This window comes from Bombus flavifrons, chromosome 7 (genome assembly GCF_040668555.2).
Source record: "Bombus flavifrons isolate JBK064 chromosome 7, iyBomFlav1_principal, whole genome shotgun sequence".
Taxonomy (NCBI): Eukaryota; Metazoa; Arthropoda; class Insecta; order Hymenoptera; family Apidae; genus Bombus; species Bombus flavifrons.
In genome coordinates, this window is record NC_138448.1 from 2,362,447 (window position 1) to 2,381,383 (window position 18,937).

General features: G+C 51.9%; 1 protein-coding gene across 4 annotated transcripts in view; it reads right to left on the reverse strand.

The window, feature by feature from the left end:
* dac (dachshund family transcription factor) overlaps window positions 1–18,937 on the reverse strand; it is a 143,961-nt gene that overhangs the window by 77,115 nt on the left and 47,909 nt on the right. For 3 of the 4 annotated variants that reach the window (XM_069116685.1, XM_069116686.1, XM_069116683.1), the window contains exon 2: window positions 10,592–10,740. In XM_069116685.1, coding sequence (XP_068972786.1) covers window positions 10,592–10,740 — 149 coding nt within the window. The remainder of the gene's footprint in view (window positions 1–10,591; window positions 10,741–18,937) is intronic. The other variant, XM_069116684.1, reaches the window with a different exon arrangement.

The following is an 18,937-nucleotide window of genomic DNA, read 5'->3' on the forward strand; positions in this document are numbered from 1 at the left end:
TGTACGAACATTCGAGACCCGACGATTATCGAGAGGCCCACTTTTGGGATTCCAGTCGTGCAAAGATGACGTCGAAGATGATGCTATTGCGAGACCGAGATCGTGATGGCCGGTGGAGAAGGGGGAAGCGGAAGGAGGGCACAACAGCGAGGTATACGGTGCAACGGGAGGCGAAACCGAGAGGGAAAGAAGGAGACGGAGCGGCGGCCAGGCAGAAAGGGGAGAAGGAGGTGACCTCGGTGGAAGGGGTAGAAAATGAGCGGTGCCTATTCATTACAAATTATCTAAATGGCAGTGATTTCGGCGGACCGGCTGGCCGTTTGACGAGTAAGTGGCGGGTTCGCTAGACAGTGACTGTCGATCCCGCGAACGGCCAGCCGGTTCGCGACTGCCAGCGAAATAACGCCACGGATCGTTTGACAACCACTGTGGGACCCGGCCCATGACCGGCCCTAAAATTGGACTTATTACAACTTATAGAGCGCGATTTGAACGCTCCGCTCAATAACATACATTATCCCCAATCCATATGATTTAATGAAATCCCTCTAAACTCTCCACTTAGCCTCAGTACCTTCTCGCGCAGTACCCTTCTTTTTATTTTCCCTCCTCCGTGTGTACGCGCTCTCTCGTAGATTGCTACGTGTGTACCAATAGAGAGCGAAAGAAACCGAGCGACGTCACGGGATAAGAAAGACGGAGAGGTAGCTGCGTGGATATGAGCGGGCAGAAAGCGAGAGAACGATCGAAAGGGAGAACGAGAGGGAGGAGAGAGAAAAAGGGTCGGGGGCTGGCCGGCGAGGGGATGCGCGCGGCAGAGAGGGGCTGAAGGGTCGTGAACGAAGGGAACGATTGGAGGGAGTAAGAACGCCGTGGCACGTTCCGATCACCGAAGATACTTAAAACGCACGTTCCCCGATTTTATAACCCCGACAACGGCTATTTGTCGGTCGCGGTACGTTCGGCGTTGTAACGCGACGACCGATGAAGACGTTTCGTCCAACCTTACCGAAACCTGGCATATCCTTTCGACGAAGGATATCCAGGATACCAGTGTACCTCCGCGTGGTCGAAGAGCAAACGAATTTCCGAAAATCTTCCCTTTCCTTGGCAGCGAAGAAGAAAAAAGGAATCGGCCAACTTGATCGCGATCGTCGCGACGACCGGCCGAAGCGAAACGCGAGGGACGATAAAACACAATTTGAGCTAAAGACCGCGCTCCTCTAACTTCCCACCCCTGGGTCCGCGCGCGGACGTATACCGGCACCTCTTTGCCCCTCTCGTGGCTGATGAGGTGACAACCCATAATTATACAGACCGCTTTCTGTCTGGCCTGACTGCAGTGGCATGCGGAGGAGAGGCCTCCATCATTCTCCACCTTTTCGTCTCCCTTTCTTCACCGTCCTCCCTGTGTCTTCCTCTTCGTTCAACTTCTCCCTGGTACTCCCTTGGCCTTTCTGACCGTGCGCATTCTCTCCCTCTTGTCCTTCTTTCGCTTTCTTCCTTTCTTTCTCCTTCGACCGTATTCTCCTCCGTATCTGCGGATCTCGCTTTTTCTCTCATTACCCTTTATCCTCCCTCTTTGCTCCTTTCATCCACACACGGTGTTTCTCATCCACGAGCTGAGAGATCCACCGAGAGAGCGGACTTTGACTTCCACGCCGCTTAATAACGATACGCGTGTTTTCTTTGCATGTGTAACGCTCTCGGCGCGGAGGCGGAGGCGAAGATGCGAAATCAGCAGTCGGACTCGGCGTGGCGGCCAGAGAAAGGAGGCGAAGGCGAAGGGAGGACTGCGGGAGGTGGTAGTCACCACCACCCTCGTGCCGCGCGTCTCGTGCCCGTAAGAGAAGGACGACTGCGCTACTTCTTTTCTGGTGTTAATTACAAAACGCGAGAATAAATTGCCGAGCTAAACGAGTGCCTGGTATCCCTCTCCACCGCGACCTCGTCACGTCTGTTCCTTCTTCCAGCGCGGCCCTCCGCGATGGACAGATGAATGGAAGGCGAGCCGTCTGCACAGGTGGAATTTGTTATGCGTCGCGATCACGGCCAGTCTTTCCTCCCATCGCTATCGTCTCGATCTTCTGCTAGGCTTAACGAAAATTTACCGAGTACACCGGTGTTTTCGACCGCGAACCTACTACAATCAAAGAAACGTTCGACGCCATCGATACATCCTATGACTATCTCTGTCTTCCAGTGCATAGTTTCAACTTTCATTTTCCTTTGTAATTTTTCTTTCTTCGGCCAACAGTAGTCGTACGGGCCAAAAAACCGTCCGCTTTTCCTCTGCTCGAATGACCACCGAGACGAGGCATCGTGAAATTATTCGGAAAATTTGCCCTTTGTCCGCGGATCCTCTGTTTACCGCCATTGTTCCTACCAAACGACGAAGAAATCCACCGACTCCCTTTCTCCCTGTCTTCATATCTCGATGCTCGGCCACGAACTCCGACAACGCGCGTTATTTGCGCTTAGGTATGTATATGTTTACCCTCGACACCGACTCCCTCAAAACCCTTGGATTTAACCCTCGAACACCGACCCTCCGGCTACGGCCGATGACATCGTGGCCCTTTAAGTACTTTCCACACCATCCCTCCTTCGCTTCTTCTTCGCATCTTCTCCGCGTCTTCTTCGCCTCTTCTTCGCTGTGTCGCGCATCTTTTCTTCCTTGGACAGCGTGCCACGGGACCGTCATCCATTCCTCGGGCATTCTCCGACAGTGTCATCGATTCGTGATCCCGATCGGGAGCTGGATTCTCGCGTACGCGCTTACCCCGTTAGCCGGCTGCATGCACGTGCATCCCATCCAACATTGTTCCATCGACGTGTATTGCTACATAAACACGAGACGGGAAACACAGTTTCGCGCAGGAGGAATCCGGTTTTTCAAGTAATCGAGAGACTCGGAGCCGGGCTAGCAGGCAAGCGGGCAGGCAAGCAGCCAGCCAGCCAGGCGAACAGGCGAGCAGGCGAGCACAGGCAGGCAGACAGGCAGGCAGGCGGGCAGCCATCGAGGTAGCTCCCTGCGTCCAGTCTGGAAACAACCGAGGAGAGAGTGGATGCCATGACTATGTATACCTCCTCCTCGCTCCTCCTTCCTTCCCTGCTCTTCTTTCCTCGCTTTCCTCTTTCACCACACCCATTCTTCTTAATCGCTTGCCCGTATTGAGACGTAGCTCGCTGCCTCGCACGAGACAGCCGCGAACACCGTTCCTCTAGTATTTCGTTCCTTCGCGGGACGTTTTCACGATGTCATCGGGGCGCATCGATCGCCTTTCCGTTGATCGGTAGCAAAGTAGAGGGGTTGGTATTGAAACGAAAACACTGGACGATCGGGAAGATAGGACGGATGGTATTTTGCGATATTGAGACGTAAGCTACCTTATGGGTAACGAAAGAAGGACGAAGAGGCATAAAATACGGTTGATCATTCTCGCGAAGCGTCCTAACGACGATAAGATCCGGCTAATCGGACGTCCAGTTTCCTTCCCGACCCTAACCCTATCTCTCGTCCCTTTCGTTCCTGAGCCTTTTCGACTGGCTGCCTACCACGCGTCTCCTCGCGAAAGAGCAGTCCAGTATTTGTTCTTCCAGGGTCTCCTCGGATACGAGCATCATCCGAGGGCAGTAAACCTTTTGATATATAGTCGAAGGTTTTTAGAGTTCTGTCAGCCACGCCCACAATCAGCCTTAGTATTATTTACACTCCTCGTGGTTTGTAGTCGGTTGTCTCGCATCTTCGTTCCCGCTGCTCCTCCACCACCTCCACCTCCCGCCTTTTTTACTCCTTTCGCGCACTCTTCTTGCTTCGTCGTCCGTCGTTGCCTCTTCGGCAACGTCATCGTGATCCGCTTCGACGCTGTCGCAAACGCCATCTCCGTTTTTCATTTCCTGCCAGCTATTCTTCGACAGGTTCGGCTCAACGCTAGATTCTCTATATTCCGCGTTGTCTTCACCAACCAGTCGAGGTACCGCGAATTTATAAAATTAGATACGATCGCGCGGGCTGCATCGTTCGCGAAATTATCTATTCCGAGCAGGCATACGCGATCGCATAGCCGCCGGCGCGGATTTTGGATTTCACCGCGCGACCACAGCTTCGGCACGCAACTCCACCCGAAGAAAGAGGGACGCATATTTTATTTCGGAAATGATGATGATACGCACGAAACCTTTGGTTTTATCGCGCCCGATTCGCCGCCGGTGGACTCCTTTTTCAGACCTTTTTGGGAATCCCTTTCGTCCCGGTCACGAACAGTGGCGCCGATATTCTCTAGAATCTTCCACGTTGCGACTTTGTTGCGAAACGCTGTTCCATATCCATACGATTCCCGTAACGCTTACATCTTTTGCCGCAGTTGCTCAAAGTTCTTGCGAAATCGATCAACTTCATTTACCAGTCGCTGAACTCTGCGATAAACTGTAATTCCAACGAACGCATTCGAATCGATCAACGCAGTTGTTATTTCTGAAGCGAACGAAATGGATCGTGGACGCGTCAAAAAGGAGAGCGAGAAGCGAACCGTTTACGTTTGGCAATCGGGTCTTCGAAAAATCGATGCCGGAGCTAATCTGGAAGGTAAATCTTTCCCGCGGGGTAATCAAAACCAAGGATCGAGCCCGGGACCCGTGCGTTCTCGGAGGCACATCTGCCCGTTGGCTCGGCCCGTGAACTTGGACAGCGTTGCAATAGTCCGCTCGGACCAACGGCCCCGTATCTCTCTCGCTGCTCGCCGGTCGATACTTTTTCACGTGCTCGTAACATCGGTTAATCCTCTGCATAAACATTGTATTGTATTTCGCCGGGGATGCTCCCATTATATCATATTTTGTTATTAATATCTTCCGACTGGCTGGGCCCAGAAGCTGGATCGGGGCACTTTTGTGCACTCGCTGAAGGTAAACCTGCCCAGTTGCCTGTAGTGCCGGGGATCGAGCGAATCGAGAGTTGTGGAGCGACGAAGAGAGGCGTTGAGGCAGAGAGAGAAAGAGAGGTTCGTGGAAAAAAGAGTGGGAAGAGAGCGAAAGAGACGGAGGCGGCGCTCGATACCGGTTTCCTTTATCGCGCAATGCCTACCGGGATTTGTATTATCCACGATCCCGAACTAGAAGCGCAGCGTCGATTTCGTACGACCCTAAGCGTTTCCGCTTGAATCCAGATCGTTCTACTCCGAGTTTTGCCACAGTTCGGCATTTACAATCCCTCTCTCTCTCTTTCTCTCCCCCCCCCCCCTCTCTGTCTCTGTCTCTGTCTCTGTCGGTCCTCCTTCCTCGTACGCTTCGATTTCTCCACGCGGTTAAACGTTTCGAAGTTTGTATCGTAAGCAGAGTTAGGTTTGTGCGTGTTGCATGCGCCTCACGAATATCGAGTGTTGAACGATTTAAAGGCAGCCGTGTCCCGGTTGTAGTCGAACGAGTGGCGCTAACGCTCGTTACCAGCGCTTTCAGCCCGAACGAGAACGGAAATGAAAAGAAAATAAATAGCGCGGCAAAAAACCGCGGCTCGTTTGCGTGGGTACACGCGTAACCAGGACCTTTGACATGTGCCCGTGTAAACGAGCAACCGGCCCGGTCGACCGCCCTCGAAAGTAGACATTTACCCCGTGTCGAGGGGGAGGTTCCGCCGGCAGAAAACAAGCCACGATCCGTGGTGTCGGTTTTCATTTCCCCCGCGCTTTTTTTCGCGTTGTTCTCCCTCCGCTCGTTTGTAGATGCGCGCGCGTGTATATGCTCGCGCATACGTGTGCGTGGCTGTTTTTTTTTTCTCCACCCCCCACAGTTGGCCTAGCCCGTTGTTTCACGCATTTCCGCCGGTTTGTTGGTCACGAGGGCCGTGCAAATTATAAAAATACACGAACGAGCGAGCTAGAGCGCGCGCTATGCTCGTTCGCTCGAGGACAAAGCGGCCCGCTCGTTGATTCGCGAGTTAATTGAGCGGCGCGGCACTCGCCGGCCGCTAACGAGTAAATTGTTGACTACCACCATCACCCCGGTGCCGGGCGAACACCGACGGCCAACCAGCCAACCTGCCGCCCCCCCTCCCCCGAACCGCCGTGCCGGAATGGCCGGCAAATTAGTACAGATTTTTGAAGCAATTAGCCTCGGTTTTAACCGCAGGAAATTGCCATCACTCTCCTAAAAAGCCCGCGTACGCTCGTAGAAGAGTCGCAACCCGCGTGATTCCACCTTCTCCGGACTTTGTTCGTCCGTTGACTACCGTGGCACGCGAACGTATATACATACGTACCGAAACTCGTTCGATTCACGCTGAATCGGGCGACGCGCGGTCTCCGCGAGATGAAACGACCGATTAAACGACGCGTGGAGCACGGTAATTAAGTCGTACTAAAACCGGCCACGTTGTCTCGCGAGCGATTTATGGCGCGACAGTGTAGGATGCGCGTCAGCTTGCTCGCAGCGAGGGTCGAATGCGACGATCTTTTACGCACGAGCAACCGGCGGGTTATCGCAATTGCACGACCCATAACGCAGTCGAATATAAAAGGGGGAGAGAATGGTACCGCTCGGTCGCACGACAATTTCGAGTTTTTCAAGTCGCAAAGACAGAACATGACCGGGTTCGTTCCACATTCCGAGCGTTAAAGCAAACACGGTTCATCCGGCGAACTCCCTGCAGCGAGGCCGTGCCTACTTTTTCTCCTGCGTCGCCGCTTAACGTCTTCATTTGGCTGGAGCATGCAAGTGTTTCGTTACGAGGCAAAAACCAGCGAAACGCGAAAATTCCTGGCCCGACTGATTTACGGCGTCGTGCCACGCAGAACGATGTTGCAGCAACGAACGGGTTTAATTCACCGGCGTTTTGTTACTCTGTCTCGCGCGGAACTCGCTTCTCCCACCATTTCGTCCTTGTCTCCGTCCCGAATCTCACCTCCGCTTCGCGCGAGAATAATCGTCCTCGATGAACGAGAAAATACACGGCATAAAATATCGCGGGGGCAGAAAATCATAACGGCCTGTGAAACGAAAATATCGTATCGCGTCTCCCCTCGTATCGTTGAAACTCGGACCGTGTAATAATCTCGCGGAGCGTTATTATCGCTTTAATCGCGAGGATTATTTCACTTTCGTGTCGAATCTCCGGACCGCTCGGTTTTGGCTTCGGTTTCGCGTCCCTCGTAGCCACGACCCTCTGCCCCGCGCGTAATTTCTAACCGCAGCCTGAAAATTCCACCTAAGCCAGTGGTTCTCGTCGCTGGTACGGCAACATCTACCCCCGACCATCTGTATCTTTAAAGCCGAATCGTTGCCCCGCGAGAACCTCTGATCAGGCGACGCTAGCCATCGTCCGCCTTTCCGCCAGAGATTCCCTTACTCCGACTCGTTAATTACTTTGCGCCGATACGCGATCCGACTCGGTATTTCGACCGCAAATTCGTGGCTTTCCGAGACTAACCTTCGACTGGGCTCGATTTTCGGAGTGTGAAAATCGTCGCTGCGAAAGGAGACCTGCGAACGGAATGGAACGGAATAGAACGGTCGATGGCGCGATATCGAAGCGACGTCGACCCCCTATTAACCGGGTTTTATTGGTACACGAGCCAGCCGCGTTGGCTGACCTACGACCGGCAACAGTTAATCAATGCTTTTATGAGCATTCGCTCGCCAGTACAGCGTCGTTGCAGCCGCGACCGGCCGAACCAACCCCGCCACCCACTCGGCGTTGCCCCTCTCTTGTATCCGCCCGGACACCCACCGCTCTTCCTCTCTGTTCGCCCTTGCCTCCACCGATTCGCACCCATTCGCGACTCGTCTGCTCGCGGTGTTTCGCCACCGACTATCGACGATTCACCGTTTCCAAGTGCCACCGATATATTCCCGCTCTGGAATCGGTCGATCCGCGCAACGCCGATCCGTGCCGGTCGTTCGCATACACGCGACCAGAATCACTCAGGGTCTCTCGAGGTGGAAGAAGGGAAATTCACGTTCCCCGCGTAAACGCGGATGCTTGGATAATTTACTTAGTTTGCGCATTAATATACGATTCGCCGTGCATTAGGTCATATAATATAAATAGCGGCCGGCCAATTTGATTAATGCTATTTCGGTAATCGATGCATTAAATAATTACCGAGGGCAGAAACGCACACGAACGGCTCGACGTTAGCCGATAGTCATTAGTTTATTACGCAGCCTAGCCTAATAGTTCCAGCTCCGGGAATAGTTTCATCGAAAAACGATCGTGGCAAATGGAGAGAGCGAGCTACCGTAAGCCGCGAATCCGGCCAGAAGGCGCGAGCTACGCGGCTTCCCATCCATCCGAAGGGAGAAAGAGAGGCTCTCTCCTGCACACGCGGCGCGCACACGTCGTTAACCTAAGCCAAGCAACCCCCGCTCGCGTTACCGCTTTGCTCTCTTTCTCTTCCCATCTCTCTCTCTCTCTCTCTCTCTGCATCTCGAACTCCTCGCTTCCTACCCTGCTCTCCCCTTCCGGCTATTTATTTTTCTCATGGGTTTTAATTTTGTAGAGACAACATAGATGCGTATCGGCCGTCCTGGCTGTACCGAGCGTTGGGTGCACGTATACACGGCCATTGTGCCGGCCATTGTGCCCGCTACGTCCAGAATGGATGTTACGCCGCCGCTATCGGGATCGGATCTCGCTCGTTGAGTTTATTAATTGCGTTATGGCAAGTGGCGCTCGCCTACCGGTCCAAATTGAAAAAAATCCGCTGTACGCGAGCCACGCCGCTCTCCCGGTACGTGTTGCTTTCGCCTCGCACTCTCTCTTCCTGCGTTCTTCTCCATACTCTTTGCTTCCACCCTTTTTTACGCTCTCTCCTCTTCTCGTCTCTTTGTTTTTTCAGCTTTACTCGCGGCCTTCGTTCTTCCCGATGAGCCGAAGGAGCGCCGATACCGTAGAAGCCCGTCACGCTGGATCCTCGCTCCTCTCGCGGTAAATTGATATCATAAGGGATGGTTCGCGGAAGATAATCCTCGGCTCAAAAGTCGCACGAACGCGTGCTTCTGGGTGTGCGATCGCGTCTCCGATAACTTTCCATTTATTCGACGATTAAACGCGTACACTTTTGTAACTTTTACTATACCATGTAACTGTATCTACGTTCCTGGCACTTTTTACCCGCGTTTCTACAAGGAAAAAAAACGAACCGTGGTTGATTGGGACATTCAGAAATGAAAGGATCCAAGTTCCTTGAACGGCAGAAAAACTACGTAACTTTTTACAACACGCGGAGATTAAAGAGTCGCGACGAATACGCGGCACACGGATGTTTACGATTCCCATTTTACGAGGCTGCTGTGTAACAAGCGAATCGTCCGGCGTTGTGTCGGTCCGAAGCGGGGGCCGCATCCTTGGTACGAGCACGGCGACAAAGTTAAGAGGAAACGGGTCGCGGCAGCTGCGGCGATCAATCGTACCCAGAAAGGGGATCCAATCGTAAAACAATTATACAATTACCGCGGGCTCGTAATTAATTGCTCGCCGTTTCAACGTTTACCCCGGCTGCGATCGTACAGTTCTGCAACTGCGTTCGTGCTTGCGCTCGTCCGCGTGGCATTAATTCATTAACGTTGCACCGTCAAACGTATTTGCCCGTAAAATTGAACGGCCGGCGTATTCGCGATTATTTGCTTAACCAATTTCCGAACGGCGATCGTCGACGCGGTTCGACGCGATTTTACGATCCGACTTTGCCTAGAGTTTACCGCTTTCGAAGACCGAATAACCGCTCTTGCGAAACGCTACGATAATTTAAGAACGTTAATTAGCGTCATGCGCTACAACCTTTTGCTATTATCGTGGAAAAGGCAGAGGACAAGGATCGAGCGGAGAGGTGATGCATCTAAGCAATAAGAAGATTTAGGGACGGCGAGGAGAAGCTGTTGGAGGTACGAGTACATCGATGCAATATCGACATCGGCAACCGCCACCACAGGCCGCAACACGACGGTGCAGTTGCAGTTAATTTGCTCACTCCAAGTGTGTTTGATTCCCCTAATTAATTGATCGGTAGGGTCACCGTGGCCCGGCGCGTATACGGATGGCAGTAATCAAGTGCGTGCCCCTGGTACCAGGGCTACGCATCTACGCGATTGTACCGTTTTACCTACGGGTGGCTTACCTATTCCGCGATTTCGTCCCTTTTCTCCGCGCTTTCGACGTTGATCGTAGCGACGATGTCATCTTCGATATGACTCTCGCACACTAATGTACTCGATTAATCCCAAAAATACCCATTTTCCACATTATAAAAGTTTCCTCTTCAATCATTTGCGGCCTTTCGACGCGTCTCGTTGTTCACGGTCGTTGAACAACGTTCGAATGGACGACTAGCCAGCCGACAACATCGTGGCACAATGTTGTCGCTAAATCCGCGGCGTCTCCATAAAACGTGGCGTTATCGAGAGAAAGGACACGACACGCGGCGTGAAATACGAACGTCTCGAAGACCCGAGACACGGGACAGGCCTCGAATGGCTAAAAAGTCGTTCGCACGGTCGTAACCAGAATCGTAAGCAGCCGTCGAGCGGGCCTATCGATCGAGCGTCGGTGACGCTTACGAGCGGCTGTTTGAACAAAAAGAAGTGTAACGAGACTTACCTAAATGCCCGTTCTCGTAGTAATCGCCGTTGTCCATTCGGTGCTTCTTGAGAGAATGCTGGGGGTGGTGACCGGTCGCGGCGGCCAGGTGGCTGGCTGCGAGACTCAGACCGACGGAAGCTCTCTTCGGTGGTCTTCCTGGCCTGGAGCTGTACAGTGGTAGAGAGTTACTGTGGTTAGAGACACCTGTCATCGAGGTAATGTCTTACCCCGATCGTCGAGCTTACGACTCTCGTCGTAAGTTGTTCGATTACGTCACGAGAAAAGACGTTTCCAGTATAATATATCCGATATTGGATCATGGATATGACGAATATTAGTACGACAAATAACGCGAACGCTTTTCATGCGAACAAAATGAGCGTCTTTTCTCGCGAAACGATGACTGTTCGGCCGGTCCCCCGGCTCCGATCTCGAGATTCATCGATCTCGAAGGAAGAGAGGAAACGCTCGAATGAAACTCGATGACCAAGCTCTGGTCGCTACAAGTGTCGATTAGACTGTATCTAGAATGCTGCTACGTTTCGAGAACTGGTTCTCGGCCGACTGCAGCCGAATGAAGTTCACCTTCTCGCGATTTGTGCGGGGCCGCGCGTGGTCGCGAGCGAGCGTGGCTACGAGTCACGAGATACCACCGGCTAATACGTAGTGACGTTGCCGCGATAAATCTAGCAGAGGGGAAGATAAAGGTGCGCGAGAGGCGATGGAACGGGCCAAACAGCCTGCATTTGCGTAACTTATCGTGTCTCGAAGACTCGATTATTCTCCTTGGACGCGGTTTCAAAGAGGGGTCGCGGGAATATTCCGCACCTATATACACCGATTCTCGCCAACGATCGGAAAATCGGCGACGGTCGAGAAGAATAGAAGCGACTAGCCGCAAGCAGCGTGTCGCGAATTGCGTGCAAAAGTATCTGACGCGGAACGATCTCACAGGATGGTTCGGAGTAGATACCGCGGCTGGCAGAAACGTTCATTTTTCATAGGCGGCAGGCGCCGGAGAGGCGCTTCCATATACACACCAGCCACGGACACATGCCGCGCAAAGTGTACATACGCGTACACGCGTGATTCGAGCTTTTGCTTTCGCCGGGTCTGAGACTGAGACTGCGACTCGTTGTTACCGTGGCAGGATCCTTTCCTCCGTTCCCGATATAGCGGCTATATTCTTCCAGTGGTACTCAACCGCGACTCCGACCGACTTTGTTCCTAGGGACGACTCGCGTCAGTTTCATTTCGGAATCCGTTTCAAATTTAACCGATAAACTTGCTGGGCCGACGGCACCCTTTGTACGATGCAGCCATTGGCAGCGGAGCGTAAACGATTTCGTTCGACGAGAGCGTCGCGTCGTTGACAAGTGGAGGGCGGGTAGCAACGTGGCGACGAAAATGAAGCAAAGAGAAGGAACGAAAATTGAAGCACGGCGGAGGAGGAAGAGGACCAGTCCTCTCGATATTTATACCCGGTGACAGAGACGCTACGAAAAGCTCGGCCGGGTTGAGAATCTCTGCTTGGTAAGCGAGCAATCTCATAGTAGTCAGGACAGATTTGTAAATCTAATTTTTCATCCCGTCTTTCTGCCTGCCCTCTCGCTTTACCTCTTCGCGTTGCCCACGGTCTTCCTCGTCCTCGTTCTGCGTTCGACTCTGCACCCCCTCCTCTATCGCTCCTACGGGGTGCTTTTTCCGCTCTCTTCCTCCAGAGGCACTCGATCTCTCGATCTTCGTTGTTCGCCTCCCTGGCGCCCTCCCACTCTCCGACTCGTCCTCTTTCGTTCTCCATTCTTCGTAGTTTGTTCTCGTTTATCGTGCTCTCTTCTTCTCGCCGTTTGGCCCCTCTCTGTCTCTCTGCCAGCTCTCACGCACGAGATCTCCAGACGATTCTCAGACGGCCGGTTTATACGGCGTTGATCTCTTAAACCGCTTAGCTTCGGGTTACACCGAAAACAAGAACGCACTCTCGAACGCTTAGACCCGTATAATGCGTACTTGTTTGCGTACGAATCTACCGGCGAAATAAGACAAATGTCGCATCGAAATGAACGAGCAATCGTGTTGCATCCTTTCTTCGCGTAACGACTCTGATTTATCTGTAAAAGATTCGATATACGTGGCCCAAATTCGGCTGATTTAATAAACACGCAGTTAATTAAATACGCCTTAATAAGAAGCCAGGTGTGATAGTACGATGAAAGTAGCGGACATCGAAGAAACGGTTCGTCTGAAACAATCAACCGGATATCGAGGAAAGGTGTTTGCGAAACCGATGTTGCATGATTTCACGGGGATAAGGTGATCGTGACCTATCGTTGGCCAAGAGATCGAGGAAGAAAAGGAGATCGATAGTAATCGGCCTTATTGCGACAACCACGGAGCCCCGTAGCTACTAGATTTCGTTTCGGCTCGGCGGAATTAATTCCCCTATCGGGATACGAAGCGCAGGATACCTTAACGCATTGATCACGCCTCTTGGCGCCAACTTTTTCCTGCGTGCGGTTGAAAAATCTAGATAGAGATCGCTGACAGACTGCAAGCAAGCATTCAACTGCCTCACACGCGATAAAAACTACTGGAAACGTAGAAATTCCTCGAGATGCATAATCGTCGTAGCGATTGCGTCAAGAACCACTCTCCGGTTAATTTGAATTCGTGGAAATTCTAATCAAGTAGAGTGGAATCCAATAGAGTGGAACGGCTACTGTAAGATTATCGATACTTGTCGGTAGATGAAATTGACGGAATCTATCTTTATCGTTGGGCGATTCGGCAGCTGAATAGGCACGTAAGCATCCTGAACAAGTAACGTGTCCGATTCTTAAGAGTTCTTATACGTATACTTGCAATGCACTATATCGGTTACTGATCGAAAGAAATACACCTACGACTTACTTCGGAATCCTCCTCGATGGAACCTGTCAGATAATCGATCCAGATCGATCGATTAGATAGAAGTTACGTTCGCGTTGCGCTCGATTCGCGTCCGGTCGTGTATCGCGTGTGGGATTCGCGATGATCGCGCCAGGTGCTATGCTTTGATCCGATCATTCCCCGCCTTAATGATCGCTGCACCGCAAAGGCGGCTCCTCGTCCGACCGTTCGGTGAGACGAGAAACGAGAACGCACAGAAAAGAATCCGACGAGGCTGAAAAAGCACGAAGATATACAAAGAAAGCCAATCCGAATCCGCGAGGAACAGTTGCAACCCATTCTTACGTGATGGGCCGTTTAAGAATCGAACGACCTGGTCCCTTGGATCACAGAGGCAAAGCTAGAGTCTCGCCTTTCGTGTTTCTCGATCTCGCCGATAAACGTGTGTTCGAAATTCGTCTCGCATTCGTTACAAACTTATCCATCTGGCGTCTCGCAAGAGAAAAAGGAAAAAACGAGAGAAAATTGCCGCGACTCGTCGAATCATCGACACGACTCTCGATCACTCGTAATGGTTGAAATTCGAGAGTACGTCATCCCTGGCGGCTATCACGATCGATCTTCGCGAGAAAGGAAAATAAGATGTGCTAGAAACGAGAGAGAATTACAAACAAGGAAGGAGGAGGAGCAGCAGCAGCAGGAGCAGGAGGAGAGGCGAGGCCGGAATCGAGCGACTATAAATTGTCAATTTCGAAGTCAATTTGCTCGGGCTTACCAATCGGCTGCCGGTTAATTTCAAGGTGAATTGTGTCCAATATGGGTATATTATTAATGGCCCGGCGAGGGATAGGGTGCACTCTCGAGCGGAGGGTTGCAACCCCGTTTTCGCATACTGGCCAAATCTATCGCTCGGGGCCGACGATCTGCTCTCTCGTATTCGGCATTCCGGGATTAAACGGTCTCTGATGTTGCGCTGCAGCCAGCAGTTGTCGACGCGTGTATACACGCGGTCGCATGTGGGTTAAGCTCGCGAGGATCGAGCCTCGACCGCGACCGGAACACGATTCCAGGCCAAACGGCCACCGGCTCTCGCTCCCTCCTCCTCCCTTCCACCCTTTTCCCCTCTCTCCCTCCTACCCCCTCTACCCCCTTCAATTCCCACCCCGGCTATTTCACTTCCGGATTTTCCTCGCGTTCGCTGTATCGTAGCGTGGAATTCGTAGGCCAGGTCGTTTCACCGATCTCAGCACCGCTCGACTCGACAAAGGAGCCACTGTTGCTTGTTAAACAACGCGCTATCTTTGAATTACGATGCTCGAGCGTTATCGCATCCTGCTACCGTTCTGCGCCGTTCAAACACTCTCCCCGAAAACGCGGGAACCTGAGGCCACAGCCGAGGAGAAACGAGAACGAGCCGTGCTAGCGGCTCGTACCATACTTTAAACGCTGCATTCTTTGCCGTGAGATCTTTTTACATGGTTTCTGTGTTCCACAGTCAGCGCAGAGCGTGCGCGTTGTGTACAGCGTTACTCACGTTTCTCCTATTGTCTTTCTGCGAACCACTAAAGGATGTCCCTAGATGAGCTCTCGTTACGCGGACGTGCGTTTAACTGATACCCGCAACATCTGCATCAATCGCCCCGCACGCTGCTTCGATATCAAGTACTTCCCCTACCGGACAATGCCTACTCGAAGAATTTTAAGCAACGCCGTTATAACGGGCTTAGGCCTGACACCGGATCGTGTGGGAAAGATTTCATGGTCAAAACAAAATATATTACGTCTACGTCTACGACTGTAACGAGGCTTTTACGATTGCTCGCACGGGTAGCATCAACGGCGTCGTTACACGCGCTAATTTGATCCAATGTCTGACGCATCCGTAGCCAATTTATATATGTGAACGTCGCCAAGCCAGCGGAATAATCCAGATTTCTTGTATGGTCGCGAGAGATTCTACATACTTGTAACACGGAACACCCTTCGGCAATTAAAAAAACTATAAACCGCTTAACGCGGCGCGGCTTGCAGCGAACCCGAAGTCGTAAAACGATATAACGAATAATACGAGCGTTCGTGGCTCGGCTTCTAATTGTCAGTTTCGCCTTTACGCGTTTCCCTGGTTTTCTGGCCATTGGCGACCGTAATCGTCCGACCGTTCCTCCTCTTTCTCCTGCGTCTCTCTCCCTCACGACGCATGTACGCACACATACGCGGGTATACAAGCGCGGGCACACAAAGCGTGATTCTCATCCCCCGAATCTTTTTCGAAAAGTTGTGAGCTTCGACGGGTGCGTCCCTCTCGTAAAGCGTCGTCGCGGGCAATTCCCGTCATAACAACGACTTCAATTTTCGTCAAAAGTCTTTCGACGTTATCGTCGACGTCGTCGACGCCCCTTCCCTCGATTTTCTCTTTTTTTTTTCTTTTTTCGTCTCTGCTTCGAGATCGACCGGGTTCCTTCGATTTCTCGCTTTATAAACTCGATTGCCTGGCTGAAATCCGAGAACGGCGAATGGTATTTTCCAAATTATAAATTTTTACGAGGGCTCGTACGGGCGTCGAGTCGACACAACCGGAGCCCGACGCGAGAGTTTCTCTCTTTCTCTCTATTATTTCCTTTCCACCGGGCCGAACCCCGCGCTTCATTCTCCCTTCCTCCATAGATCGCGGCAATCCCGTCAGTCAGATTGGATTTGTCCGATTTCGCGCCCGGAGTGGAAAAGAACGTGCGAGGGTCTGGATGCGCGCGGCCGTTTCCCTCTCTCTTCACCGCACGTCCCCCCGCTCTCACACTCGCTCTCTGTATCTCACAACCACCCTAGATATTATTCCTTTTCACGCTCGTTCTCGTTCCTCGAGCGAGAAACAAAGCATCAGCCGGTTTAGTGCTTCCTTCCTCGGGCCGGGTCGAACGGGAGTAATACAGTCCATCGAGAAAGTTGCGTGAAATAGAGTAATAAGAATGTCAAAGCGCCGCCATGGATCATAACTTTGCACTGACGTTCGTTCCCCGGTATTCGTCGCGTTTTCCCGAAAACGAAATAGTAGGAGGAAATCGTAGGAACGCGGTGGCATCGAATACCGGTCGAGAAAGCGTACGAACCCGTTTGAAAAATGTTAGCAATTTGTAGGAAAGTAAGGGAAGAGAAAGGTGCCGTAGACAAACACGTATCGCGGTTGTTTCCTCCGAATCGACTTTCATCGAACGAACAACGCGAAAAAATTTCAAAAAGTTCTTCTCGCTGTGGCGCCCGAGCAAATTTCCCGAGTAACAGTAATCTTTACGAGCGGCTATTAAGAGGCGGAGAGAGAGAAAGGAGAAAGAAAAACTCCCCTCACGCGATGAGCCAGCATCGAGAGAGAGCATTTTCTAATAACCACGATGTAAAGTTGGGGTGCGTTACACACAAAAGAAATCTTTCTCTTCCGACCTGAGGGTGGGCTTCGGTAGACTTATCTTAGTAATATTGGATTAAAACTTATGCTTCTCTCGGTCGCAATACGTTATTTTTATTGCTCGCGGCTTTGCATAATATTCGTCTCGGGGGCGGACCTCTCTGTTTCTCCCCCTTGTTCGCGATCATTCTCCTCGTTCCTCCTTCCGGTTCCTCCTTCACGCCCTGCCGACCCATCTTCCAGGCTAATTTTAATTTCGATGCCACGCCGCGTTGGGGAACATTACGATTTCAGCTTGGCTCGTTTATTTATGTTGCGAGGCTAGGTAGGCCGCTTATTAGCTTGCTAGTTCGTCGGAGGAGTCGCACCGGGGGTGCTAAGAAAATTACCGAAATCGTCGCGACACCTGACTCGCGCCAAGAGACTCAGACTTCCGGCAACCTTGTCCGACTGCTCGATGATTATCGTCTCATCGGATCGACGAACGGAAAGACAAAGGCGAGGAGAACTCGACCGTGCAGATGCGCGATTAATCCGAATACGAAGCGTGTAAGCGCGCGAGGCAGATGTCTCGGGGGCTTGTCCAGGATGGGCAATATTTTTTCCGAAGCTGTTCGCGCTTGGCTCGTGCGCCAGTTTCAATTTCGGGACCCTCGTAAAGGTACCGAGCGAGTTTATTACCGGTGGCGTTCTGCTCTAGCTCGAGCACGCGATACCAATCAAATACCTACTCGCGATCTTCTCGTTTTAGGAGTTAGATAAATACGAATGAACGGCAGGCACGAATTTTAATGGGTTTCACCTGGGACGGATCTCGGTGGCGCCGAACGAAAGACGGCGGATTCTCAGATGGCGTGACAAAGATCTTGCCGAGACGGCGCGACATTCCTTCACGCACGCGATACGTACTCGCTGTAATACCCGATAATACCTGTATTTGCGCGTGGCAGGCGAAACGCAGAGCACGCTCGACGTGCGTTACAGCCGCGTAATCCCGGCAATCTCGAGGACGTGGCCCAGTCTTCGGAACGAGTAATCCTGCCAATTTGGACCGCGGATTATCCAGCAAGAAGAGGGAGAGAGGATTGTAACATTCTGAACGCGCTCGATCGCGAAACTTCAAGTCGACGACGTTCTCGCGAATTGCTTCCAACCAAAGACGGACGTCTCGGCGTTGACGCGTCCGTCTCTATCTCCTATCTATCGTTTCTATCTCCTTTGGCAAAAGCTAGCAAAAGACAAGGAATCTTAACCGCCGCTCGGCTCGAATAAAATACGTCAACTCGTAAAGCGTCGGCGGTGGTCAATTTTTTGTCGATGAAGGCGAACAACAGGGCTCCGACTGTGTCCGAGAAAACGCCGAAAGCAGTGTCTCTCATTTTAATATTTCTACGATAAATCCGCACCCGGGCCCGTTTACGACTTACGACGGAATAAATAACAAAGCAGCCGTGCGTATCTCTCGCGAACAGTTTCTTTTACTCTCGGCTGTTCGGAGCGGCTAGTGCGGCTTTTACGAGCGCGCTACAGTCCTAACGCGTCAGAACGAAACCATGTCCAGATCGAAATAATAAGCAGGACAGCAGCTCGCTCGGGATACCCCCGCGCGCGATACATAAACTCACGCCGACATACGACTCGAGGCTTCTCCCGTGAGAGTTTTGTCACGGTCACTCGTCTCGGGAATCACTTTGTTCGCGATCGTCTTGTCGAGCGGTTAAAAAAAGGAAAGAAAAAAAAAGTTTGCCGCATGCGCCGGATGTCGTCATGAACGATCGACAAAGTCGATCGTCGTGTCTTCTTATTTCTTCGTATCGAAATCGGGTCGAGAGACAAGCCTCGACGAAGAACGAGGAAACTTTGGACACACCGTTGTCGTTCCGCGACAAGGACTAATTAATAACGTAATTAAGCCGAGGCCGTAACTCAACGCGAACGCTGCGCGGTGGCCCAGCCGCGGCAAGAATAATTAGGGAATTATTTTGTTTCCAAGAGGATCTGGAGATCCCATCGAACCGACGCTGCGACGAGGGTTATTCGCCGAGGACAGACCCCGTTGCACCGCGCCGCACGGTTAAATT